We start from the raw sequence: 27,269 nt of genomic DNA on the forward strand, positions 1-27,269 counted from the left end.
CCAGCAGCCGCTGGACGTGCAGTTGGAGCTGAACAACCTCAACAAAGGCGGGCACCGGCGTGCGAGCTCTACCAGTCGGCCGTGGCGAAGATCCACGACAGGCAGCGGGGGCATCTCCTGCTGTTCACGGAGTGGTCTGTCGGGACAGCCCCACTCGAACGCGGTTGCCTGCGTTATGTCAACGAGAGGGACCACCATCCGGTGCCGCCCTTCCACGCCTGCTCCACTGCAGTTAAATTGTGCGGACTTTACTTGGCAGCTGACTACCTCGCTGTTACAACACCCAAGCTGCCCGGGGTGACTCTCTACGGCTGCCGGCCGGCCCTACCAGCGCTGCTGTAGCCAGACCGAGCCCGCGTCCGCATGGCACTGCTGCACGCCACCGGTATCAGAGCTAGTGGTGTGCGTCTGTCCGTCCACTGGCTTCCCTCTCACGTTGAGATAGCTCGGAACGAAAAGGCCGACACCACCGCGAAGGCAGCACACCACGACGACACCACAGTCACCAAGGTGGTAGCCTTGTCTTGCTACACCCGGCAACGACTGAGGCAGCTGCTAGCAACGACTCACCTTGACAAGCGGGTGGCAAGTGGTAAACCACCAGCACTTCTACGAGATACTGGCCTGCAGAGATGCGAGCTGTGGCTGCTGCTGTGCCTGCGGATCGGCCGCGTTTGGCCGGCGGCGCGATGTGCTCCGCGGGTCGCTCGTAATTGCCTGCCTGGCGTACATGGAGCACATGATTCACTGCTGCCCTGCTCTGGCCGGTGGACAACGCAAGATGGTGCGCCGCTATCGCCTGCTCGGTCTCCCGGCAATAACTGCTGATGACTTCCTCTTTCCCGCACACTCCAAGATACAAGCCCTCCTAGGCCTTCTCGTGTGTGTGGCTCCTGCGGAACTCATAGCCATATAGACTAACGCATTCGCTTCGTCTTCCGCCTGCAACTGTCTTGTCATCTACTGTCTCCTTCGTATCTTCTCTCTTCCTATCATTTTTACTTCCCCCTTGCCCATTTGTAAAGGTGCGGGGCCGTGCCCACACGACGGAAGTCAAAAACTACCGTCCTTTTAATTTATTCTTTCCCAGAAAAAACGTAAAACGCTTGAACTTCAAAAACAGAGCTATAACGACTTCATGAAGGGTATAAAGAGTCTTCATTTAAACCAGTGCACAGGAAGAAGTGAATACGAAAAAATTAATACCGAGTGCCGTGATGTTCGTTTTCCAATTAATTCACAGAGATTTTGTTTCATAGTCATACCGAACCATTATGTTTACCGGTGTATAACTGCCACTGCCTAAACCGTGATAGTAAGTGAGGAGGCTCAGTGTCCATTTTTGCGCTTAAGAAAAAAAAAACCCGAAGTCTTTTCAATGTGTACGTGGACCACGCCCGTCTATGAAGTTATTACCCTAAATTGTAAATCCTTTGTGTATTGTGCCTGCGATCGCCCACCGGAGAGAAAGGTATCCAATTTTTGTACGCTTTTATGATGCACTTTTAAAATTCCTTGATAATTTCATATCTACAGTAATTACTGTAGTAGATCTGAACACTAATATTTGTAATGCTAGCGCTTAGAAGCTTTATTTCGAAGAAGTAATAAGCACTCACTCATCTAACAAGGTTTTCAGTGAGCTTGAACGGTTGATCAAAAATATAGCCACATTATTATATGTCTTAAAGGGGCCCTGCAACACCTCTCTTAGTTATATTGGAATAGTCTCATTATTGACGTATGACTCTTCACGAGTCATATGCCGCAAAAGTTTTTCGAATCCGTCAGGTCTAAGTGGTGTTACCAAATTATAGAGATCACGTTCCGCAGCTTTCTCCCTCAACTCAACGCCGCGAGCGCGCGGAAAGCTGCGCGGGGCGTGAAGGGAGGGAGGGCGGAGGTGCGAGGAGGTACGGCGGCATTTTTTTCTTTATTATTTTCTCTCTGGCCTCTCGGCGCAACCACGTGGTCTGTGGCGCCACTTCCGGTCGGCTTGCGCGCTCGTCGTCGAGCGGTGGCCATCGCACCGTGTATCGCGCGTGCTTGAAAACTGCGAGTCGGTTTGGTAATGTTGGGTGGGCACCTCGAACTGCCGTAGTGTTTTCATCGCTCTGCCAACCATGGACGCAAACCTGCGTGCGCGTTTGGAACGAAGGACAGCTGAGATGGGTTTCGACCCACACTCCGATACACCGCCTCGTCGCACTGCTCGCGCTTGAATCGTATTCAACACGGCAAAGCTGCGTGCACCCTTCTCCCAGTGGCGGTACTTCGATGCTGTTTGCTCTTCGAATGCGGGCGCACAGTGAGTGCGGGCTGACAACAAAGAACTAAAGACTGGAAGAACTCAAAATTAACAACGAAGGTAATAATGAGGGTGTTATCGTGATTATAACATCAGCCAATGGTGGAACTGCCGACAATCGCGTCATATATTGCGGACTAATACATCATTTGTCGAGAGAAGAGGAAGCGATTTTCAGCCGACTTAGAGAATTTATTGTAAATTCCAGGCCGCTCGCTTCGCTAAAATATTTGGCTCGCGTGTTCTCGGGAGCCTCGACTACCGATTGGCAGCGCTTTTTGACGCTGCTCAAAAAGTGTTGCAGGGCCCCTTTAAATCAACGTGTGTCGCATATCTACCCTTCAGCACCATCCCCAGCATTCACAATTTTGCAAATTAGCAAAGTACACGCTGCGTGTCCATAAGGCAATGCGCTCTCCTACGTAGCTGTTCCTGATGATGACGTTCAATTATGCCAGAGCGCTCTGTAATGGATGTACCACACACACAACCCACTCATTTCTAAACTGACGTGGTGTGATAGCTTGTCCGATTCTCTTCTTCTGCAAGCAATATTATATGTCTTAACGCAACTCCTCCACCACATTAAAAGGCTCGGTTCTGGCGTGGCTGTGTGATCCAACACCCGACTGTGGTTCCGGCTAAAACTTTTCCTTTTTATTTTGCATCCCTTGTGTTGTTTCTGTCAGAATCAATGCTACTGGCATGGACAGCCGCATTACAGTGACGGGGCTCTTTAACGTTCTTGTCTTAAAGGACACGTAGAATCAATCATAGCAAAGCGGCACACTTGTAACGAGTACTAAAGCCAGGAAAGAAGTGCAGTGAAATATGCCATCACATTATAGAGATATATTTATTGAAATGAAAATATCGCAAACGGAACATTGTAAATCTCGACCTGCCCCAGTGATCTAGTGGGTACGGTGCTCGACTGCTGACCAGCAGGTCGCGGGATCCAATCCCGGCCGAGGCGGTCGCATTTTCGATGGAAGCGAAAATGTTTGACGCCTGTGTCTTAGATTTAGGTGCATGTTAAAGAACCCCACGTAGTTTAATTTCCGGAACCCTCCACTACGACGTCTCTCATAATCATATCGTGGATTTGGGACGTTAAACCCCAACAATTGTTAGTAACATTGTAAATCTCATCGCTGAAGTCACAAAGGAAGTAACTAAGACAATAATTGATTTTTGAAACTGCCTGTGCTAGTAGGCCGGTACACGTTATTCCGAGTATTGTTCTAGATTGCCACCACTGTAAATAGAGAAATGCATTTACCCTAATGAGCTTTATATTATGCCACAAGAAGTTTTAGGCTGACGGACATCGATTTTTACTTTTATTAGTTGTTTCTCTGTGGAAAATACTGAGACATTGTTTCAGAAATCATTATATCTAGCTAAAATGTTCAATAATTAACTTCAATAGTTTATGAAGGGTGATAATGTGATGCTCTTGCAGAAATGCATATCCACTGAATCACCCTGACTGGACAGTAGTAATGCGGATGACCTAGTGTTTTATGTATTGTGAAAGGTTTAGATGAGAGCTATATCTGTTGTCCAATACTGCAATGCATTTCATTCAGTAGATGAAGTGATAAATGTATGAAAGCATGGTAGAGAGAAAGCAATGTGTTTAGATTGAAGTGAGCGTGCTTTTCAATATCCAAATGCCCTGGGCAGTTTCTTAGCTTTAGGCATGACATATGAGAAATGTACTAATAGAATAAAACCAAGGACAACCCTCCAGAAGGGATAATCACGTAAAGCTTTGAGCAGGTAGATATTCATAGCTATTGTTGGAATCTCCCTAACCAGCTTTTGAGCGGCTTGCAAGTATATTTGTACAGTGCACACAATGCGGCATTTTCTGGTTTTTCATGCATTTTCGCATATCCAAAAAAATACACAAAAGAAACATTTGCCAAAGTTGCTGCTTTAGTTAAATCGCACAACCAGGACCATTTGCTGACAGCTGCCATGAACAAATGTTGGGAAATTCAGAAATGCAGGTGAGGTCAAGGTCGAAAAACTTCTGAACAGCATGCATGCCGGGCTCGGGTATGTAGCCTAGGCACAACTAGACCAATAAACACCATGTTACTCTCACCGACTGCAGCAAAGAATAGCACTGAGTAGCGGCTTGCGCAGCCCACATTTAAGAATAATGATCTGTGTTGCAATATTATGCGCTTGACGAAGCTCCGGATTACGAGTCAAATCAGGTAGGATGTATAGGAATATCGTGGAAACTCACTAAGTCAATCTCCGATGAAATAATCAAAATGCAGTCGCAAACGAGCTGGTGGTGGAAATCGGATGCTTCCAAGCACTAGTCGTCTTGCATGGGCGGACGGTGTCGCGTTTTATGTCAACAACAAGTTACACTACAACACTGCTTTGCTGTTTGAAACATAATATATGATGCATTCAAAAGAGCGTGCCAGTCCCAAGCATTGTTAAAAAACACCTGGCATGCGCGGAAAGCGCAGCACAGTCACAGCGAAAGCTGGAAGAGCAGCATTTCTAGAGCCCGTTATAAACTCTCCTGTGGTTACTAATGCAAGTACACTAGGAAGGGACAAACATAACACTTATTAAATCCGAAGCATTTCTTAGCGAACCTCTGGCACTTTGAGCGTTTCTATCTATCTATCTATCTATCTATCTATCTATCTATCTATCTATCTATCTATCTATCTATCTATCTATCTATCTATCTATCTATCTATCTATCTATCTATCTATCTATCTATCTATCTATCTATCTATCTATCTATCTAGCCGCCTACGTCGGGGTGCTCTAATGATCGTCTCCTTAACTTGGTGTAGACCAAAATTTGCATGGGAGGGTAAGACGATTTGACAAAGATGATTGCCGGGTCATGACATGAATAACGTAAAAAATCCTCTCGCGTACGTCGTCAAACCCTTTCCACTAGACACGTGTGGCACATACCCGTTGACCACGGGCCGCGGTGTACGGGTATGCGCCACAGGTGATTGACAGTTTATATCTACCCAGGAACGGCGAGAACAGGCATTGGTAACTTAAATGCCAGAGCGTTAAGGAAAACCAACATCGGCAGTGTTGACTCAATGAATGGAAAGAATGAAAATGAGGATCCCAGCAGGAATCGAACCCAAGCATTTTACGTGGCAATCAGGTATTCTACCACTGAGCCACGCCAGGTCTATAAACTGGTTTGGAAAAACATCCTACGCAGGCGTAATATCGGTGCAACGGGAATTTTGGTTGTGGCGCTGGCTATCTAATTTTACAAGGAAGCAATAAACACTACATGATACTCCTACGATTTGTACTCCTACGATACAGGCGTCATATCAGATTAACGTCTGTAGTTCCAGTGCTGGCTCCGCTTTTATAGCAGTCTAATAAACATTATGTTTGTATTTCTATTACTCAGCAAGCTATACTGATGCATTGTTCGACCCCGGAGGAATACATTACCGAAAGTTACATATGATATCCACATCACCGCCCCGTAAGGTCCATTTCGTCCACCAGAACGCCGCAGTGTCCTCTTCATGTCTTATGACGCTGGGCGATGGCCTCATGCTGACCGAGGATGCTGCCAGATTATTTGACAGCTGTTTTGTAGACTACGCTACGTAGCCCACATACGCCCAGGTAGTCTACGAATACGACAAACACCATCCACTGATGTTTGTCTACGTAGTACTATCCAGGCCTACCAGCCTCGACGGCCGATACCTCACCAACGAGAATGGCGAGTTCAGGTTCCGACATGTCGCCGGCTCTATCGACAGACAATTTGTCGACACAATGACCGAGGCATCCACGAATTCCAACAGCTCTACTATATCACATACTTCACTACACATGGACCCCTCGTCACCACGATCACGACCGGATCCTATAACAAGTCATGACCAGCTGCTGGTGCTCACTGATCACGGTGATGATGCCCTTGTTCAAGAACTCTCAAGAACTTCTTGAACACATGCACACGGGTTCGTGAAACGTGCGTGCTTTCTCGGGACACGTAGAAGCACTACATATCAGCTTATCGATTCTGGTGTTGGTAATACCGACGTTGCATTTGGTAGCGTTACCCAACCGTAAACAATTGGTTGTATAACACATGTGCGGCTCTGCAACATATATATATATATATATATATATATATATATATATATATATGCGTATAAAATTTATACATTTCTTTAGCGTCATTTTGTAACGTGTCGCTATGTAAAAAACTTACGCCACAGTCACCTACCCCCCGCATGCTTCGCATAATATCGACTCCCACGGTACGTGGGATCTGCCGAATTTTTCTTTTATTTGATTTATAAGTTGTAAGTCCGCGCTCGCAACAGCAAATCGTGGTTTCACACAATAATATATTGAAGCTTGTATATATTTTTGAAGTTCATGGCTTCAAGCCAGCTGAAAAGAATAGCGTTATTTTTAATATCACGTGCCCCAAATGCGTCATGTTGTGTTCAGCTGCCGAGTCTCACTTGTGGTGGGAGCGAAAATATTGGGGCTGCATGGGCGCAATGGAATCTCTGGGGCGCACATGAATTTGATCAGAAGTGAGCGTCATAAATGAGTGTTTCGTAAAGCCCCTCAGAACCCTATCTATTATTATTGCAATAATGTCACTTTACAATGACGTTCCGATATTTTACTTACAGATATTCCTGACCAACGCTTCTTTGTCATTTCAAGTAAAAACAATTGCAGTGGCTTAGCTCGGCTATGCCAGGATATACGTAGCGTTAGTAAAGGTTCAGCTGATTATTCTTAGCTTTCCAGGTTGTCTAGGATTATTAGCCTCCTTCTGTTCATTCTTCGTACGCTGAACCGCTGATTGCCAGGCAACTACGTCGGGATCCGATGGCATAAGCTTCTCCGCTCTTCTGCGCCGTTGAGCAGCATTCGCGCTCTCCTTCTCCATGGCATTACCCACCTGCAAACGCCAGTCAGAAGCGCTATCAATCGGCTCTAGCGCAGTCAGACGGCGACTGCACAGCGAAGGCGAATAGCTGCGCGCGCGCTGGCGCCAGTGTGTCTCCCATGGCACGACGTCACTCCTCTCGAATGCGCTGACCAGCAACAGCGAGTCACGCGCGGCGGTTGTGGCGGTGGCGGAGAGAGCGTGAGTTCGCGGTGGCAGAGAGAGCGCGGTGGCGGAGAGCGCCGAGAGCGGTGAGCCAGCTGTGTGACATCACTGATCCTCGCGTATGCGCAGCACGGCTCATGAGGATCCATGCGAAATCGGCTCCGGCTAGGCAAGTGTAGCTAACGCTACAAAATGTTCAGTCCGTTAGGTAAGCGAACGCTTATGGAAAATGTTGCATCGATAACTAAGGCCCACACTAAAGCAAATGGACACACACTCTGCAACAACAAGTTGCGTCAACTCTGATTCCTTTTGAATGATGCTTCTGGAAAATACTTTCGAGGCACTTCGGGAATCGTTGAGTCCTACCAACATTGAACCTGTTTTGTCCAGAAAGAGAGAGACAGAATGTAAGAGAGAAACAAATAGAACTCGGAAAGAAAGACATAAAGCAAGAGAAACCGAAAAATTCTTGCCAAAAATGAATTCTTCACGAGACGGGATTCGAACGCGCGTCCTAATCACTCGGCAATACAGGAACGCTAGCAGAGCACATCATAGCCTTGTGTAGTATAGTGTAGCAAGGGGGTAGAAAGGGAAGTGAGCGTAAGGAGGAGTAATGTGATGGTGAGGAGGGGGAAGGAGGAGGGGAGAGAGTGAAGCATAGCGCAGAAAGAATGAGAGAAATGCAGAAAGAAAAAGAAAGTGAGACAGAGAGAGCATCACTGAAAGAGAGAGAAAGAAGTAGAGAGAGAAAAGAAAGATAGACAACGCAAGCAAGCCACGCACATAGACGGAGACATCGCGCGCAACTTCCGCTCTATAGTCCATAGTTTAGCTGATCCCGATCGTGTCCAGAGTCATGGGGCGTCCTAAGAAAGTACGTACACCCGAGGAGGAAGCCACGCATCTCGAAGCTAGACGTGTCGGTTGACGGGGAGTACGAGCGGCGACGGGCGCATGCTTCGCTGTTCCAAGGCGTGCGCGACATAGTGCAAACATTATTGTTTTTCCTAAGACAGCTTTAAAATGGTCATCGGACGTGTTCTTCTTCGAGGTAGCTAGTAATGCGCTTAAGAATAATGTGTTCAAGTAGTTTACGTGTAATGCGTGATAGCAAATTTGATCGAAAAATGGAAACGTCAGTCTTGATACCTCCTTTGCGAAATGATATTACCTTGATTACCTTAGCCGTTTTGCATTTAGCACGTTAAGGCTTTGTTAATAAAGATGAATAATTATTTGGTGGTGTACACAGCACACCACTTAACACATTCGTTTCGCGCGTTCTGAAGCTAGCCTTTCCTCGCGGTTTAATTTTAAGCAAAAGTTAATCGTGCAGCCTTCTTTTGTGGACATGAAATCTGTGTCTTAACGATGTGTTCTCCATTGTGGACATGAACATGAATTTTTGTGGACATGTCTTAAGTGTGTTGTTTTTTGTGGACAATAAATCTGTGTCTCAACTGTGCGTTTGAGCATGGCGCATAATGACATTATCATTCGCGAAAATCAATATAACGTTGTTATTTAACGAATTTCTTTTTTCTCTATTTTCCTCAAAATGTATGGTACTGTCATCGTCGCCTCTAGTGCTTACATTATTCTGTTTTATTAGGAAATGTGCAAGCATATGCTAAAGATAGTGAGATGTTGTTATGTTTTTCGTGTTGAAAAGCATTGTCGTCGCTTATCGAACAAAATTAGGTGACATGCTTTATGTGGCAGAGAAGAGAGCTCATCTGCATGTGTCATTGTTAATATGTTTCCCTTAATTCTTATGGTGAGCCTGCGAGTTGACCGCAATTACTTAGATCTGTATGACCCGTGTGAGCCCGTGGAATATTTCAAGCCATAGAGGCCGACTGGTCTGGCAGACCCAATCTGTTTGTCCAGGCGGAGGCCTGCACAACTCACTCACAATCTTGCTTTGTCAATAGGAGAATCCGGTACAAATGCTGCATACATAAGGCCTCTGCTCCCTGTCGCTTATCAGAAATGACTTTCAAATTATAACAGCAGTCATAAGCCTGTTGACTCAGCCGTTCAATGTGCGCTCCTAGCATAAGCTTGGTGTTAAGTAATTGGTCTTCAAAACTGCGCTTTTGTTAAATTTGAATTGTCTCCCCTCACTTGAATAAAATTATGGATTGAGAGATATGCCTTACATTGGCAAACAATGCCCTTAGAAAGCCTTTAATAGCGAAGCTGTTCAGCAAATCGTTCCTTATCCACCCCATAGCACTCTTTCATCGTCATAAACGGGTATACAACAAAGAAATTGGGTACATTCCACTATTCCCCACTGGTGCACTAAAAATGAGGAATATAGTACTTATCTATTTTATTTATTTATGCACAGTGTACTAGGTCCAAGACTCCAAGAATATGCTATCCAGCCAGTTGGGTCGTCGCCATTTAGGCTGGAGGACGCGGCAGCGTTAAGGTCAGGCAATACTCGTGATATTTTTGGAGAAGAAAAATATACAACTTCTGGGGAGCTATTCTCGATGCGTTCATCCAAAGGAGATGTCCACAGTCCATTTCGGCACAGCGCATTTAGTGATTAGAAAATGCGGTGAGCCGTGATGTCACCTCGCTGTTGACCACATCGCCGCATCGAACCCGCCAGCGTAAGAAGGCAACAGTTAGCCCAACAAACGGGTACATGCCACAGACATTTGTGTGGCCTATCAGAAAACTGTCATCATCATGAACGCGTATGTGCCACGTAAATTGGGTAAATCCCACTACACGCAACCTCCATCAAAAAGGTAAAAGGCAACAGTTAGCCCAACAAAGACGTGCGCGTCAGCACAGTCACACCACTGTCACGTGATACTTCATGGTTAAAAAAGGTATGGTACAGCTCTCGCCTAACCTTGCGCAGTCATGGCTCGCCCAAAGATAAACGGCATTTGCGAGGAAGAAGCGGCGATCCGAGAAACAAGGCTTGCCACTGCGCGAGAACAGCAACGGCAGCGCCGATTCCATCCGGAATATTATGCCCAAGAAACGGAACGGAAGAGACCGCAGTGGCAGGATGCTCTGGAGTATAGAACACCAATACAGCCAAGTTCAAGCCAAGTTCAAGCCAAGTTCAAGCAAAAGTTCAACATTGCTGCAGCCAACTTCAATCCAAGGTAAAGCGAAGGTTCAAGCAAGAGTTGTGCCTAGATACAGCAATAATTCAGCATGAGACTAATCAGCTTCGCTGTGTATCTAGCATTGCGCGGCTTAGTGCAAGCTTACAGCCACTTTTTTGGCATTGTAGTCTAGCTGTACGGTGTGTTTTAACAGTCCGGCAATCTTGAACACTCACTTGCTTGCTATGGGAACTACCTCATTAGTATAGAGCATCCCGGTAAACAAGAAAAAACATTAAAACATTATCTGGGTCTTTTTTTTCTGCTGGACACATCGGTGTGGCATTTCATGGTTACGATTTTAGTGTGGGAGTTCTGGGTACGCAGTGGAGACGATCGCCAACATTGTGTGCTTAAGGTAACCATGCGGGTATCTAAGGTGCGTGGCAAAAGTCTGCTAAAGCAGGCGGCCTTGCGCCAAATGCTTTATGAAGAAGGCTCATGAGGTACATTGTCTTAGAGCGCACTGGATGCAATGTAAACCAAAAATATCCCAGGAACTCAGCAAACGTTTATAGCCAATTATTCGCAAAAACAGTGGTTGGGAAAGGAGCTTTCATTTGCATATACGCCTGATGTTTTTCAGGTGTTTTCGCCTGAAGATATTTAGGTCAAGAGGCAACTCCTCCATATTCTAATGACGCAGGTGAATCTCTCGATCCACACTGAATGGTATTTCACACATACGCACTTTCAATATGTAAACCAAACGTAGGCTAGTGCAGGTACTGTTAACTGAAATAAAAGAACAGGTAAATCGCTTTCTTAAATTTTACAACATACAGTTTAAATGGTTTTGAACATAGTTGATAGTTCACGTTGTTATGACGTTACGAATGGCGTCTTTGTTACCACTATCATTTAACCCATAGTAACTTGGTTTGGAGGAATAAGGTTTGCTTTTTGCTTTGGGTGAACGGAGAAGAAGCTAATTCCATATTAGTCGTTAAATACAGAAAGAAATTTTAATGAATAAGAAAGCGTTCTAAATACGACAAATATTGTTGTCTCGCGCACAGTGTACTACATAAAATTATTTAATAGCAATTGTTGAAAGCACAAGTGCATTTCAGGAATTATACCACGGTGCGCAATTACAAATCCGCTGCAGCGTGTGTTTTGTAAGCAAGCTCGTGCGCTCGTATGTCAATGTTTTTAAAACAGGAGTGACATCAACTTTACCCATGTCTAGTTTATTGCGTCCACAGTTATCGACCCCCTAATACCAATTCACCACTGATAACGCCACGGGGGGGGATGAATAAATATCTGCAATATTGATTAGTATGACCAGTAACGAGCGTGGTTAAAAACGTGGCCAAAGCCCGTCACTTTGCAGCGTTGGCAGCGCTGCCGCCCCCCCCCCCCCCCGCGGTCACGGCCCGAAAGGGCCCCCGTCTGATCGCGTGGCCACACAAAATAGTAACGCGAGTTTCAGCTGTCAGTTCGTCTGCTAGGCACGCACGTGTAGTCATGTCGTCGTCACCACCACCATGGTCGCCGCCGTCATCACTGTCTACAAGTGATGAAGAAAATATTGAGGTATTCAAAATCGGTGCGAGTTGAGACGTTGCGAATCACGCTCGCTTCGATCCTCTGCAAAGAAGCGATTCTGAAGTCGACGCCGGTCCGAGCAGGGACGAGTAGGCACCTGGAGACGTACGCTTGTGTCATGCTGGCTGGAAAGAACGCAGAACATGAAGAAACGTTTTGGACAGGGCAGGCGCCCCTGTCCTGTGCGCAAAAGTAAGCAGTCCAGTGAATAAGGGCAATAAATTTATTTCAGCGATTTATTAAAGGTGAAATACGTCTGCACAGCTGAGACCACCATTCGCGTCTGCCGATTCTTCCAATACGCCGGGCTCGCCTTCTTTCGCCTCCCCCCCCCCCCAAACGCACACACACGTGCTGTCAGCGCTCTGCTAGTCTCGTCCCCAGCCAGGCGTCCGTGCTGGCGCTTTTCACCTATGTCACCATCAAGCTCCAAAGAACAGCACATTTGCTGTATGTGCAAGACCAGCACCTGAGGAGGCGTAACGACAACGTTCGATACAACGCGGAGACGCGTGGAGAGACGCAAATTGCATACGCAGTCCTTCCTGGAAGCATTTCTAAGCAAACTTTGCAGCTGTCCGAGACAAAGACATTCCTTCTTGCGGTACTTGAAACGCCACTAATGTACGACGCGCACAACTGTTTTACGACATGGTGCCATGTAATGCAGTTGAGATCGTCGCTCCCAATTATCACACGTTGACAAGCACACGGCATTCGAAGCGGCGCGGCGAAGACACAGGACTTCAGACAACCAACACAGAAAATCGAAGGGAAGCCACGCGTCGCTGTTGGCTGGCACCATGAGGACACTGAGATCATTGACGTGGTCATTGCTAGAGCATCGTGATTCAATGCCTGGGGCGTGGCCTTAGGGCCAGCGGAACACGTCATAATACTGTCGATGCCGCAGGGTGCTGAACGCACCGGTGAGCCTTCGTACGCTGTTCGCCCTCGTAATAAAATAACTTCTACGCAACGGATGCAATTCGTACTTCGCACAAAAACATTTGCACACAAAGTTAGCTATCGAGTAAAGGCCACGTGTCGATCTTGAAATTTCATGTCACTGCTCCTTTAAGGGCATCCCATCCAACAAATGTATCGCTGGATGCGAAAACTCTTTCCTGGTGCTTCTTAGTACGCAGTATGTGGGCCTTAGGCCGCGGTATGTGGGCCCAATCTTATCGCTTCAAGCGGCTGACATATACAACATCATGGCAAATTGGGATGTAGTGCGCAGTAAGAATGAAGGATGTGATCTCGTTGGTTACGCAGGTCACATGGCAGCCGACAAATAAGGCGCGGTGTCGAGCGACGTCAGCTTCACTGAGAAGATACAGTTTCTTGGAACACGCTTTCAGTAATGCAATAACCTACATTTTCTTACGTATAATTAGTCCACACCCCACGCTACCTCATTTTCTACGTCTCCTATGCCATGTGTTATGGCGCTTCCTATTTGCCGACGATTTCTAGGTCTCATTGCTTCGGCATTACTATGACGACTTTTGCCGACGCGCTCCTCCTTGTTGTAGGAATCAGAAAGACGACGGGGGGCCTTTTGGACGTCGCGGGCATACTCACACATGGGATCACTGAAGTGTGCCCATTTCTATCAATAGACAAAGCGGAATGGCAGACGTGTCACAGATATTGTCGCGTGGTAGTGACGGTGAAGAAGCGGCAGTCACGCTTGTAGAGACGAGGCTTTTTACTGGGCGAACCTGTGCCAAGAAAGCTATGACCTCCAAGTACAAGCAATGCGCTTTCTACACTTACAGCGGCGATCACAGCCGTTGGCCGTTAGTAACTGATCCCCAGCTGAATGCGTCGTCTTTTATACATGAATGATGCAAAATTCCGGCGTTATCCATGGGGCTCGCGTTAGCTCCACAAAAAGCTCAATTAATCGCGCCGTTCGAACAATGTTATCGGAACTGTCTAAAACAGCCTCGAGGTTTCACAAACATTGCGGCGGTAGCAGAGGCTCCGCCATTTTAATGTGCTCAACTGCCAATGATGTCAACGGCAACCTATCTACCTTCAGCACCATGAACGTTGTACATTCCCATGCCCGAAGGCCCGCCCAGTCCGAACGCCACACAGGAGCAACTGGTTCTGCGCCGACTGCCGTTCATGTGCATCCGGTGCCTGACTGATAGTCACGGTCAGTACCGCATCAAAGGACACAGCGACCATAATGCACACACACAAAGGAACGGTAGTCGTGGTGCAACCTGTCGCTCCTCCACGATGTTAAGCTTGGGTAGACCTTCGGGCATCGGAGGGTACACGTAACCGTTCACGGTAGTGAAGGTAGACAGCTTGCCGCACGCCAAGGTGTCCTTCAGCTTGCCGCACCCTCGAGCCCCAGCAGATCGCTGAGACCCGAATCACGTCCAACGCCTTGCCACGCTAATCGTCCGAGCGAATTCCCGACAACGAGGACAGAGAAATATACTTACGTGAAGAAAGGACACTTCCGTAAGGCCCTGAGGCCAAGCTACTGCACTGCTGTCAGCGTCACCATCGACTGGCCAGAGTGATAATGTATTCCGAGATTTGGGACGTCAATCGCCATAAAGAAATGAATGAATGAAACAAGACAGATTTTCTTTCTGGTGCTGGGAGTTGAACCAACGCACACACTCTCCGCATACAATTGCCTATACCATTGGGCTACATACACATGTTTCGATACACACGTTTAGATATACATACACACGTTATACACATGTGTATATCTAAACCATATGAATGCGATGTACCATCGGCGCAAAATAAATGTAGAAAAAGAGCACTTTCTCTGCATTCTGTACAGAATGTAGCGGTTCAGCATTAAGCGCCCTCGGCAGGACACGACGTAGAGCCGACAAGTAGGATTGTACACATCACTGATATTTTTCCCTTCCAAAAAATTATTGCTAATCTCTCGTTTCGGTGGTCCTCTTGAAGTGGCTGTTAGAGGTGGTGACTAAAGAGTGGATGCGCGCACAGCTACGCGACCTGGTGTGTGTTTACACATTTGCTTTCTCGGCGGCGAAACGGCTTGAGTGACCACGCTTTACTAAATTATATTTCTTTAGGACGAAGACATCTAATTGTACAACCAGAGTGGATCCCAACGTCGTGTGCAATGCAATGCACATATGCGAAGTACATTTTGGTTGCGTGTCGCTGCAGTTCCCCTTCTTTCGATAGCGTCAACTGCGAATGTAAACTGCACAGTTTTAAGGTACGTATGTCGTGCACCATTGTTCTGTTGTGTGGGCAGATGCGCAGATACTTCAAATGTGTGAACTGATTTTCGTGCAGTTCGTTTCGGTGCTCACGGACGAATCAGTGAGGCATAAAAAAGCTTTCCTGAAATAACACGAAAGGGAAGAAAGAAACGCATACATGCACATAGAAAAACACAAAAGAAGTTGAAATTGAAGTTCTAAAATCTCGCTAGAGCGCACTGAACGGCTTATGGCGCAACACATTCAAAACCTTGAGGCTTGCCTGGATCCGCTGAGAGTTTGATGGATTTCGTTCCGGAATCCTCACGCGTATACGCCTCACAATTTTGCATTCCGGCCACACATGTCCACACACTCACACTCGAAGAATTCTGCTGGCGGCGGTAAAACAAGTTGAACCTGCTCCGTTTCGCGGAGCTGGTTCAACTTGTTTATCTCGAGAACCTCGCTTCTTCCTGCTGTGTAAGGAATCGCCATCACCTTCGATTTACCTCCACGCTGCTCAATTACGCCTCTCGCGAAGCATATCTCACGCTTGGGCAACAGCTGCTTGTCAACAGCTGCTTGGGCAACAGCTGCAGATATTTCTATGCCAACAGAAACAATGAAGCAAGGCGGAACGGTGACCTTGTCGTCGAGCACATTGAAAGCACGGTTTACAGTCCTCGCGCGTGGCGGTAACGCTCGTTCTGAGGACAGCGTTATCGACTGGTGTCGCAAAAGTCGATGACGCCACTGTACTGGCTCAAGGATTAAACACTGGGGATTGCCTCTTAACCATCAATCATTCAAGATGAGTTACACCGGAAGGTTTGGGTTGTTGGAACTTTGAACACATTTTGCAGCGCGAGAAGACGAAGTTGAAGATGGGGCAGCAAATACAGAGAGAAAGATAAGGAAAGCCAGGGATGTTAACTAGAGGAAGTCTGCGGTTTCCTGCCCTGTACTTGTGAAGGGGAGAGGGGGTGCAATAAATGAAACAGAACAAGAGTCTGTGATGACACTAAGTGGCAAAAGAAACAAAAATTCTTGAATACAGCACCGCTTCAGTACTATACACCAACATTGTCTGTGAACAGTCAAATTTGTCGTTCAGTCCGGTTTCTCGGAGAAACCGCAACAATGCCCTCAGGGCCGCTCGCGTGGAAGACCGGGGGGGTCAGTGCCCTAGAACATTGTTCTGTGTTAGGGGACAATTGTCCAGCTGGCCTAGTGCGGCTGAGAGGGCTGTTTTATCGGAGTTGAAGCGGGGGCAATGAGAGAAGGTTCGCTATCTTTTCCCTGCACCCGCAGACTTCACATAACCAGCCACCTGCCATTCTAATAATCAATGAATAGGCATTGGAGAAGGCCTCTGCAATGAACAGACGAACCAGCAGTGCAGAGTCATGTGGTGAGAGGTTGGACGGAATACGTAGTTGGAGATCAGGATCCAAAGCGTGCTGCAGTGGGCTTGTAGATGTGGGTGAATTCCACAAGTTCAACGTTAGATGAAGGGCTAGCACACAAAGCAGTTTTGCGGTGTCCGATGTTGAAAGTGCAACGGTGACACTACTGACGACGTGGTGAGGGCATCCGGCAGCTGCGCCCGCTTGGCCATTTTCCTGAATACCGCAGTGACTACGTAGAAGCTGCAATATTACTGTGTACCCTTCTTCTGTCACTTCATGGTGGAGTTTCCGGATTTCCACAACGAGTTGCTCGTGAGAGCCGTGACCAGAAAAGAGAAATTCACAGGACGGTAAGAACGAAGGAACCAGAGTTTACACTGTATTGTCGATTCCTCATTTCTGCCCCATCTTCAACTTCTTTTAATGCTGAAAATTGTCGTTTTCAAGATGAAGAATGTCGCAGGGTCACCCGACTCATTAACTGTGACTCTTGCCGTGCAGCTTGCTCTCAGCGTTAATAAGTGTCCTCCAGCCGTTCGAATTGGGGGCCTTCACATGCAGTCATACCTTTCTTCATCCGGGAGGCGAAGGATCCACTCATGTCAGTGTAGTAGGCTTCGGGGTCAAGAAAAGCGGTGAACTTTTGGCTGCCGATAAAGACGTCGAGGTCGCTAGTTCATTTTCCGTTGCGGTTTACCCGCAGCGCCACATCACGGCTGCGTCGGCTTCTCCGCTTTTCTTTCCGGCGGCGAAGTTTCGTTTATAGGCCGCGAGCATTTCGCCCCAGCATTGTCGTCAGCGGCAGTAGATATTCGGCATTACGAAGAACAGCAACCGCACCTCCATCCGCTGCTGGTTAGGTACGCCAGACGAAGGCTAAGTGGCCGGCCCCGGGTTGTGCCAGTGTATAGCCGATGCCAGGGAGACCAGTAGCGTCCTCGCGATGGTGAACGCAACGCTCGAAGTGGTCGTCACCCACATATCGCGAGATAACAGGCGGCGCTGTGGACTGGGCACGTTAACGTCAAACTTAGTAGTCCCGTCCATAAGCGTGCGCAGGGTTGCCCTTCAGGGGGGGCGAAGGTTCGTCGCAGCGCCCCCCCTCCCTATTATGTCAATGTATGCGGCTGCCTTTGCGCCCCCCCCTATCGCCCCCCCTACAATGTATAGGGCTGACTTTGCGCCCCCCCTTCTCGCCCCCTTTGCCCCCCCCTGCGCACGCCTATGGTCCCGTCCCGCGGTACTGATAGCGGCGGTAAGCATGGCCGGCTTCCCCGCGTTGCTGACAGAGCGCGCGATGGTTAGGGGGATGCCAAACATCGTTCTTGTTCGCGGCTTAAGCTTGGATCACCACTTGGCCAGGGCGCCCAGATCATGAACAAAGCAACACCTTCACCAGATATTATGTGGTAATGACGGTGAAGAAGGCGGCAGTCGCGATGGTAGAGACGAAACTTTGTTGGGTGAACGTGTGCCGAGAATAGTAACTCCAACTGCAAGCACTGCGCTCTCCACACTGAAGCGGCGATCACAGTCACCGGCCGTCGGTAATCTGATCGTCTGCAGAACTCGCTATCTATTATGCATGAGTGATCGCTAATTCCAGCGTTCTCGCTGGGCCTCGCGTTAGCTCCAGAAAAAGTTTCACTTGTGTCGTGTGCGCAATCTTATGGGAACCATTTAAACAACCCCGAAACGTCACGATCACTGCGGCGTAGCCTGCGCCGAGTGGTGTTCACAGCTTTTCATGGGGAAGCCCGATCACATAACAAAGAAATGAGCAAACAAATGAATGCACAGAAAACTCGTAATAGAAGGAAGAGTGGGGCAGCTGCATGGATGGTATAAAACATGTTGTTATTTACATACGTCCTTCAGTAAGAACTTTCTTCTGCACACTTCACAGCGAACCTGAAATGTTCCATGAAAATGCGTATTTTACTTTAAACGAACAACATAACAAGCAGAAGTTCGGAACAGAAATGGCAGCTTCAGTTTCCGCAGCCTGTCCAAATATCGCCCTAAATAAACAAGAAAATTCTGCGCTAAGTTCTTCAATACGGCTGCAAAATTTTTGTCTGCTACGTAGATGGCTGCTTTTGCGCGATCCAAGAAAAATCTTCGACACCGGGGAGAACATCCTACGACCCCTCGCTCCGCAGCGCGCGGCGCGAGTCAATTAGGCCGCAGACGGCGCGGTCTTCGCTACGCTAACGGCGAGCTATTTATATACACCATTTACCGGTGGGGGTACTACGGGATCCGTGGTACATCAGCTGGTTGGCACATCAGCACTAACGAGATGGCGCGAAGGGTTTGAAGAGCGCGCTTTAAAAACCGACCCCACGCGTCGCTATGTCTGCGTGCCTCTACAGGGTGTGGTCCACCGCCATCAGGAGATGGCGGTGGTTTGTACGTCTTGTGTTCTCATCGCAAATTGTCATTGAGAGCCCGAAGGTCAGTAAAGTTGAAAGTTGGGCGAGTTGGTGATAGTTCATGTTTACGTGGGAAGCAGCGCATATCGACAAGACACGACAAGGAACGAATAAAAAGACTACCGCTGTTCTCGCAACTAGTTTAATTCGAAGACAACATAGTTAATATACATACATGCAGGTGTACCATTTGTGACCATGACTTTCAAGTTACAACGGCTTTTGATGATTTTCCAAAAAAGATACTTCGCTATCACTCAGAACTACGGATGCTTGGCTGATGCTATCATCCTTTCTTTTTGTGGTATGGAAAGCCTCGATCACTTCCCTGGTCAGCTGATCCTTGTGATTCGAAAGTATTTCCGTTTCAGAGAGCAGCGGCTTGCAACCGCATTCCAAGCAATGCCGTCTAATGTGGGAATACGCATTACTTTTTAGTAACCTCTTGTGTTCAGACAGCCTTGTGGCAACGCAGCGGCCAGTCTGACCGATGTACGTCTTTCTACATGACATAGGCAAACAATAAACAACTGCAGTCCTACACTGTACAAACGGAGACGCATGTTTAATGTTGCACTGAAAACGATACTTTTTTGTCGACAATTTACGGTCCAGCTTGGCACATATTTTCCAGAGTTTGTTTGGCGCAGAAAACACGACATTTAAGCCGTACCTGCTGCCAATCTTCTTCTTCAGAGTGTGTGCTATTTTGTGTGCATAGGGTATCGAGACGCATTTCTTCTTATTTTCTTCGGAATCGTTGTCTTTTTTTGGCTTCGTCATAGACAGGCCTGTGCGCACATTACGAACTAACTTCTGCGCTGTTCTGCGCAGAACATCCTCCTCGTAACCAGAACTTGTCAATCTAACAACCTGTTTATTGAAACTTTCATAAATTCTTTCCGGACATGACCTGGCCAAATCCGCGCGCAGGCACGAGTAGGCTACGTCATTTTTTATTGTTTTCGAGTGCTTGGAAGAGTAGTTGAGCAGGGGCTTTTCTGATCGCGGACTGTATGACCAGCACACATAATCCGGCCTACGTGTTAACGGCAAATCTAAAAACTGAAGTTGGCCGTCGCTTGGCACTTCCCAAGTAATTTCTAGCCCCCTGCTGCATTCCTTGAACACTTAAGATATCTTCTACCGCTCTGTCAAGCACATTGTGTTTTACAAAAACCAAATAGTCATTCACATAGCGAAATATTTCCATTGCAAGGCCATTTAGATTTGCTTCAATTTTTTGGTTCGCGCATCCCAAGAAAATTGCACTCAGTACTGGAGCCACCTTTGCCTCTATACATATCCCAGACTTTTGTTTGTCCAATTGCCCATTCCATTAGACATGGGTTGACTGCAAGTAAAAGGATAGTATTTCAAGAAAAGTTCCCACTGACACGCCACATTTGTTTACAAATTCCATTTCGTCATCATCATCAGTAATGCACCCTCTTACACTTGCATTAAGGGACCATGTGAAATGCTATAGTATAGGTCCTGGACATCAATGCTAAAAAAATTGCAGTTTCCAGGGTTTGCGGTTCTTAAGAAGCCAACCAATGAATCAGAGTTCGGTACACTGAAAGGGTCTTATACTTTCAAGGTAACAAGCTGAGTTTGAATAAAAGTAGAAACTTTCAGTTGCCATGAGTCTTTCTGACACAATAGACCTAAATGGAACATCAGGCTTATGTGTTTTAACTGCAAAAAACAACTCAAGGTGCAAGTCGCTCGAACGTTTCACTGAAGAAGCGACCTTTTCAAGATTGTGGTTCAACAATAACGCGACAGCTTCATCTCTAATTCTGCTAGCTTTTTTGCTAACTCGAACAAAATACTTTTTAACTGCAGTCGTGCCTGCGCGCGGCTTTGGCCAAGTCATGTCCGGAACGAATTAATGAATGTTTCAGTAAACAGGTCGTTAGATTGACAAGTTCTGGTCAAGAGGAGCATGTTCTGCGTAGAACAGCGCAGAAGTTAGTTCGTAATGTGCGCACAGGCCTGTCTATGACGCAGCCAAAAAAGAACGATTTTGAAGAAAATAAGAAGAAATACGTCTCGATACCCTATGCGCAAAAAATAGCAGACAATCTAAAGAAGTTTGGCAGCAGGTACGGCTTAAATGTCCTGTTTTCTGCGCCAAACAAACTCGGGAAAATATGTGCCAAGCTGGACCGTAAATTGTCGACAAAAAAGGGTCGTTTTCAGTGCACCATTAAACATGCGTCTCCGTTTCTAGATTGTAGGACTGCAATTGTTTATTGTTTGCCTATGTCATGTAGAAAGATGTACAGTCAACGCCACTGTTAGAGGGAACACGGAGCGGGTGAGCGCGCTCCGCGGAGCGCCGCGACGGGCGCCGTGCGAACTGTTGCGGCGCAAGCGCAATCAGTGCCACAGGCGGAGTTAGCTGCGCGTCGTCTGCTACGGTGCCTCCAACTTCGCCTCGAGCGGCGAAACCTAGACTGCGCGCATGCTTTGGAATACCCACCCCCTGTAGCAATGGCACGTCAATAGATACTATTCTAAATCAGTTATTAAAGCGCGCAGGCATGCTGTACGCCTAAAATATTAACTGCGCCTTTTACTTCTAAAAGTTCCTTTTGATCACAGAGGGTGGGTTTCAGAATTGGCACTCTAAGGAAGTAAAAAAATCACACGACAAACAAGAGATAGTGATAAATCTGTGCTTCGGATTTATTATATATACGATGAAGCCAAGACCACGGCTGCAAATGAAGCTTAGATGATGGTCTCCTTCTTTTCGGAGACAATCGAGGCAGCAGGGTTTAATGTCTGAACCAATGACGAAAGCGAATTTTTGTACCTTGTTGCGTCTCCCCCGGAGGCAATCGCGCCCTCCATCCTACGTGGCAGGGAACTGTATAACGAATCCACAAGGGTGGCAACCAGCTTAAGGCGTTCCCATTCAGCGTAGACTGCTCTTCAAAGGCTGCTCCTTGACATTCCATGGAGGGGCTTGGATGCGAGTGCCGCTTTCATTTGGCCCCTAATATTTTCAAAAATATTGAAGTCTGGTGACTGGGGCGGCCACTCTAAAATGGCGATGTTGAGCTGGCGTAGCAGGGCTTCAACTTTCTTCGAAGTGTGCACAGGCGAACGGTCGTGTTGGAATACAGGACCAGCCCCGGAGAAGTGCACCTTTGCAAGTTCGCGATGGGCCACTGTGGTCAAAATTTCGCAATGCTTGTTCGCTGTGAACTTGCCGTCGATTCTCACAAGAGGTCCGAGACCATCTTTTGTGATCATGCCCCACACACAGTTGACCTTCCGCTTTTCGAGACTCTTTGTAAGAACTTTGGCTGGTACCTGCATCAAGGAAAAAAAGAAAAGGACATTTGGGTGTCTAGACTACCGATTGTGAACGCGTAAAATAAGGAAACGTACAGATAGCTGAAGCCGTTACGAACTTGTTCAAGCTATGTTTAAACGTGCAGTGTTTGAAATGCCTTTACGATTAACCGCACTCCCATAAGTCGCCATTGCGTTCTTCTAAACGGTTTAGGTGCACGTTAATGATTCCTAGGTGGTCAAAATTAATCCGGAGCCCCTCCACCCCCCCCCCCCCTACGACGCGTCGCATCGCCTGTGTAGCGTCGGCCGTTAAACCTCATAATTAATAATCGTCATGAATACGAAAGCATCCGGGAGTCTCGAGATCTATGCATGCAAACGGAATGACACACCCATTTAACCGTATTCACAGTACAGAATTGGAAGCCCATGCTGGAAGCACATTTCTTTCCTACAAAAAGCACGTTTGCAAAAACACATTCTCGTGTAGCTTACCGGGTGGTGTCAGGGCGCCAAATACGGGCTTGCTGATCGCACGATGTAGTGAACGTGCACTCGTCTGTGAAGACGACTTGCTTGCGCAACTCAGTTGAACGTTGCGCATGCTGTCGAAAAAACTGCAGCCTTTTTCTTTGTTTTGAGCGCAAAAAAAGACGCTTTTGGTCTGCAACCCTGCTCATCAGACCCGCTTCCCGGAGGCGTCGCTTGACCGTTGTCACGAATGCTCTCAAGTCGAGGGTATTTTTGATTTGCTGAGCAGAGAGACCTGGCTTCACGGCTGCCGCCGCAACGATCCAAGCATCCTCTTGTTCAGTCGTAATTCGAGACCTCGGCTTCCGCGGAGCATCCTTGATCCGGCGGCAAGATTTAAATGCTCTTACGATCCTGTTGACTGCTTTGAGCGTTCTTCCCGTCGCTTCGGCGTTTTTTCGCTGCGACCTACCCTTAAAATAGAGCTCGACGATTTCCCAGCGCTCATTCTCAGGAACTCTGGCCATGCCGGAAGCTATTGCTTTGACGAAATGCCACACTAAGAACACATGCAGCCCCTTTTAAACTCATAACGAGCACAGTTTTATCAAAAGTGGGCGTAACTTTCGCCGTCTAAATGCGCTGTTTGACATGTGAAGCATCCAAGGCACACGCTGTTAATCTTATGCCAGGTGCTCTATTTCCTTTTGTAACCAAGTGAAATTTCAGCGACCAACTTCATTTTGCGACGAAAACGAACGTCTGAAATTCGAAGCCGAATACTGGGTGTAGCATGAACGGCGCTCCCATATAACCCAGTTAAAATACTTTCTATCGAGCTCCATAGCTACAGTATTTTGAACCAGAGCGCGTGCGGCGAAGTGGAACACACCGTAGCAGACGACGCGCAGTCAACTCCGCCTCTGGCGCTGATTGCGCTTGCGCCGCAATACTTCGCGCGACGCCCGCTTGGTGGACCGAAGAGAGCGGCCACGCTAGGGTGCCTAGGCCACGCGTGCCGCGTTCCCTCTAACAGTGGCCGCGACTGTACAGCCGCGGCCACGTCCGTGTATAGCGCGCGAGCAGCCGGCCTCGCTCTGCGGGGCGACACCTTGCGGCAGTTGCGGGCACGGACGTGGTGTGCCTAGGAGCATGCGCGGCCTTATAGACATGCAGACCTGCTTTGCACGAGTGGCAACGTTGAAGAGTGCGCTTATTTAACCTAAGATGCACGCTCCCTCAGGGCGCTGTCAGCACCTTGATTCCAAAAGAAGACGTGTTGCGACTGATAACACGTGCCGCGATAACAAGTTGCGATTGTGTCAGGCGCGTGTTATCATTCGCAACGCATTATCTTTTGGAATCAAGGTGCCGTAAACGCCCTGAGAGAGCGTGCATCTTCTGTAAACAAGCGCACCTTTCAACGTTGCCACTCGTGCACGGTGTAAGCATATACTCAGTTGATGACACTCTTCCCCCAACGCATGGGAATCCGCAATCCACTCGCGTCCAGATAATGTTCGGGTTCTTATCAGATGACTTGCAGTTTCATCGGCGCCGTCTTGGAGGGCGCTACGAAAAGCGGGGCAGTCGTCTCCATAGCAACGCGCATGCTGCTGATAACGTGCATTTTTTGTGCCATTTTTTGGATAATGTGCATCCGCCAAGCGGCGTCGAGGGGCGAAATCGAGAGAGCAACAGGAAAGGGCACGGCGAGCGCGGCGACGATGACGCAGCACCACCATGATTCGGCTACTCGCGGGCGCTGTTATATTCCGACGTCGGACGCGAGCGCCCGCGAGGACGTTGCGTTTCGTCACGCCGAGCCGGCGACGCTACGCCAGGCGCAAATGTAGGGAGCCTACATGAACGACCACAACGGTCGTTCATGTAGGCTCCCTACGCAAATGGGGGGGGGGGGGGGGGGGGGCGATCGGAGATCTCTGTTCTGCGCCGTTCGTTCGCGTTCGTTCTGATGATCGCACGCGATTGGCTGAAGCCGGACAACTCACGCCACTCTAAGGGGCGTGGCCATTTCTTTTTTTTTCCTTGATGTTTTCTTTTTTGGTGACGTCATGCCGCGTCATAACGAGCATGTCGTCTGCTAAAAGTGAACGGAGAGCGAGCCCGTTCGCTCGCGTTCTCTCGAGCGAACAATGGCGTCGCACGGCATATATTTCGAGTGATGCGGCGGTTGCGGCTGCCGCAACAGCTGATTCTGAGAAAATGGCGCTTGCAACGGTGCTTCCCTGCTACGTTGGCGTTTCTCGAAGCAGATGCAGAATGGTAGGAGGTGCGAAATGCGTTTGAAGAGATGGCGAGTGTGAATTCCAGCGTCGCTTTCGTTTCTCGAAACGTGCTGTACGTTGGTTGTGCGACGAACTCAACCCCGTCATCGGGTGCCAACGAACCAGTGGGATTTCAACAGAGCGGAAGGTGTTGTGCGCGCTGAGATTTTTTTGCGATCGGATGCTTCCAGCGAGCTGTCGGCAGCGAGGAATTTTCGGCCTGTCGCAGTCGTCCGTCAGGAACACGCCATTACTGTTGTCGCGGGCAAAAACGGTGGGTGGCCTTTTCCAGAGACCACAGACTCGAAGAGCGAACAAAGGCGGCGTTCGCGCGGCTCGAGCGGATTCCCGTTGTGGTCGGGTGCGTGGATGGTACGCTCATCGCCATCCAGAAGCCCCATGGCCTGAGCTCCGCGGACACGACGCATTACATGTCGCGGAAGGGATTCTACGCATTCAACACCATGATCGTGAGTATTATTCATGCATTCTATGCGTAGCGAATTGTTTCATTTATATCGCTTAAAATTTCCGCTTTACTGAGGCTGTTGGAACTGAGTATAGTGGGAGCGGTATTTTCGATCTATCCAGAACGAGAATTGGTTCGTTTCAGGGCACTTCGCTTAGGATAAGCGATGAAATCATGTGACGCGGAGTACACGTTGGTTCAGCGGCCCGCACAGTGCATAATATTACCGTTGCTCGTTCGCCATGTGTACCCGAAGCTTGATTCTCGATTTGTATTTGTTAAGATTAGCGCTCCCAGAATGTGCCGTATTATGTCCTTATTGTTCATTGTCGTGATGGACGTTACATGGATCAATACACGTACATTAAATATGCATTGTTTCATAACCCGTTTTTCAGTCGCAAGTTTTTCATGTTGTAGGTATTTGATACATTGCCTTAAACATACAGCAGCTTTGCTGGCTGGAAGATGGGTTGTTCCAAGCAGTAAACATGCAGACTACCCTTTGACACTGCATTGTCCGCGTGTTAGAACTTATGGTACAAGTCCTACCCTGTCGATGATTTGTTCATAGTTTTAACTGTGTTTTAACAGTAACAGTGCAGACTTAACATAATAGCCAACATTGTACCGAAGGTATTTTATGGGTACAATTTTGACTGAATTGAATTCTGCAGACATGTGATGCCGACCTGTGGATTCTGGATGTCAGTCCATGTTTCCTGGGGTCATGTCATGACTCATGGGTATGGTGGGGGAGCCCTCTCCGTCAGCACCTGGAAGCAAAACTGCGGCTTGCTTGGTAAGTGCTGTCAATGCTTGCCACATTCAAGACGTTATCACTACAGCTGTCATGCCGCCCTCGTGCAGGAGACTCCAGCTATCCATTAGAACCGTGCCTCCTGACACCAGTGCCCGGACGACCAGCTCCTGGCACCCCTGAGAACTACTACAACAAGGCCCACACCGCCATGCGCACTGTTGTGGAGAGGTGCTGCGGGATCCTAAAGAGCAGGTTCCAAAGCTTACAGCGTTATCGGACCTTGCTCTACAATCCCGATCGAGCAGCCACCATCATTGCTGCTTGTGCAGCTCTGCACGATATCGCGTTGGCGGCACATGAGCCTGTTCTCGAAGGGCATGATGACGACACCGACGATGCTGAGCTGCTGCCAGCAGCAGCTGACCTACCACCACCACCACAACGGGAGCCAGCAGCAGCGCAACCGCGTAGTGAACCTGTTTCGAGGACCACAGGGCCTGCATGCCGAGCACCTGCGCAGAGTACGCCGCCGCCTGCAACGACCTCGGCAGCATTGTGTGGTGCGTGTTTGTCTTTGTTCATTGTGTTTGTCACTGGCATGAACAAAAGGCTCTTTTTTTTACTACACTTCAAATGTTTGCTACACATATCAATGATACAGGGTTCTCCTGTCAATGAATAACCCCCTTGCATAGGTCGGCAAAAAATGTAGAGCTCACCCTGACTCACTCATGAAATATATTTCGCCCTTGGGGCTCACTCGA

General features: G+C 48.0%; 1 protein-coding gene across 1 annotated transcript; it reads left to right on the plus strand.

Annotated features, from left to right (window-relative positions):
• Positions 1 to 730: 730 nt before the first annotated feature.
• LOC125759134 (uncharacterized) lies at positions 731 to 26,725 on the plus strand. Its single transcript, XM_049417456.1, has 4 exons — positions 731 to 882; positions 25,566 to 25,743; positions 26,420 to 26,544; positions 26,613 to 26,725. The coding sequence occupies exons 1-4, from the start codon at positions 731 to 733 to the stop codon at positions 26,683 to 26,685; spliced, it is 528 nt and encodes a 175-aa protein (XP_049273413.1). The 3' UTR covers positions 26,686 to 26,725.
• Positions 26,726 to 27,269: the final 544 nt, after the last annotated feature.

Source organism: Rhipicephalus sanguineus, chromosome 7 (assembly GCF_013339695.2).
Source record: "Rhipicephalus sanguineus isolate Rsan-2018 chromosome 7, BIME_Rsan_1.4, whole genome shotgun sequence".
NCBI classification, from domain to species: domain Eukaryota; kingdom Metazoa; phylum Arthropoda; class Arachnida; order Ixodida; family Ixodidae; genus Rhipicephalus; species Rhipicephalus sanguineus.

Excerpts from the sequence above, each read along its gene's own strand:
- LOC125759134 (XM_049417456.1), top strand. The coding sequence starts at position 731 with ATGGAGCACATGATTCACTGCTGCCCTGCTCTGGCCGGTGGACAACGC. Across the intron at positions 883-25,565 it reads GCCCTCCTAGGCCTTCTCGT|AGACCACAGACTCGAAGAGC; the intron begins GTGTGTGGCTCC and ends GGCCTTTTCCAG. Across the intron at positions 25,744-26,419 it reads ACGCATTCAACACCATGATC|ACATGTGATGCCGACCTGTG; the intron begins GTGAGTATTATT and ends TGAATTCTGCAG.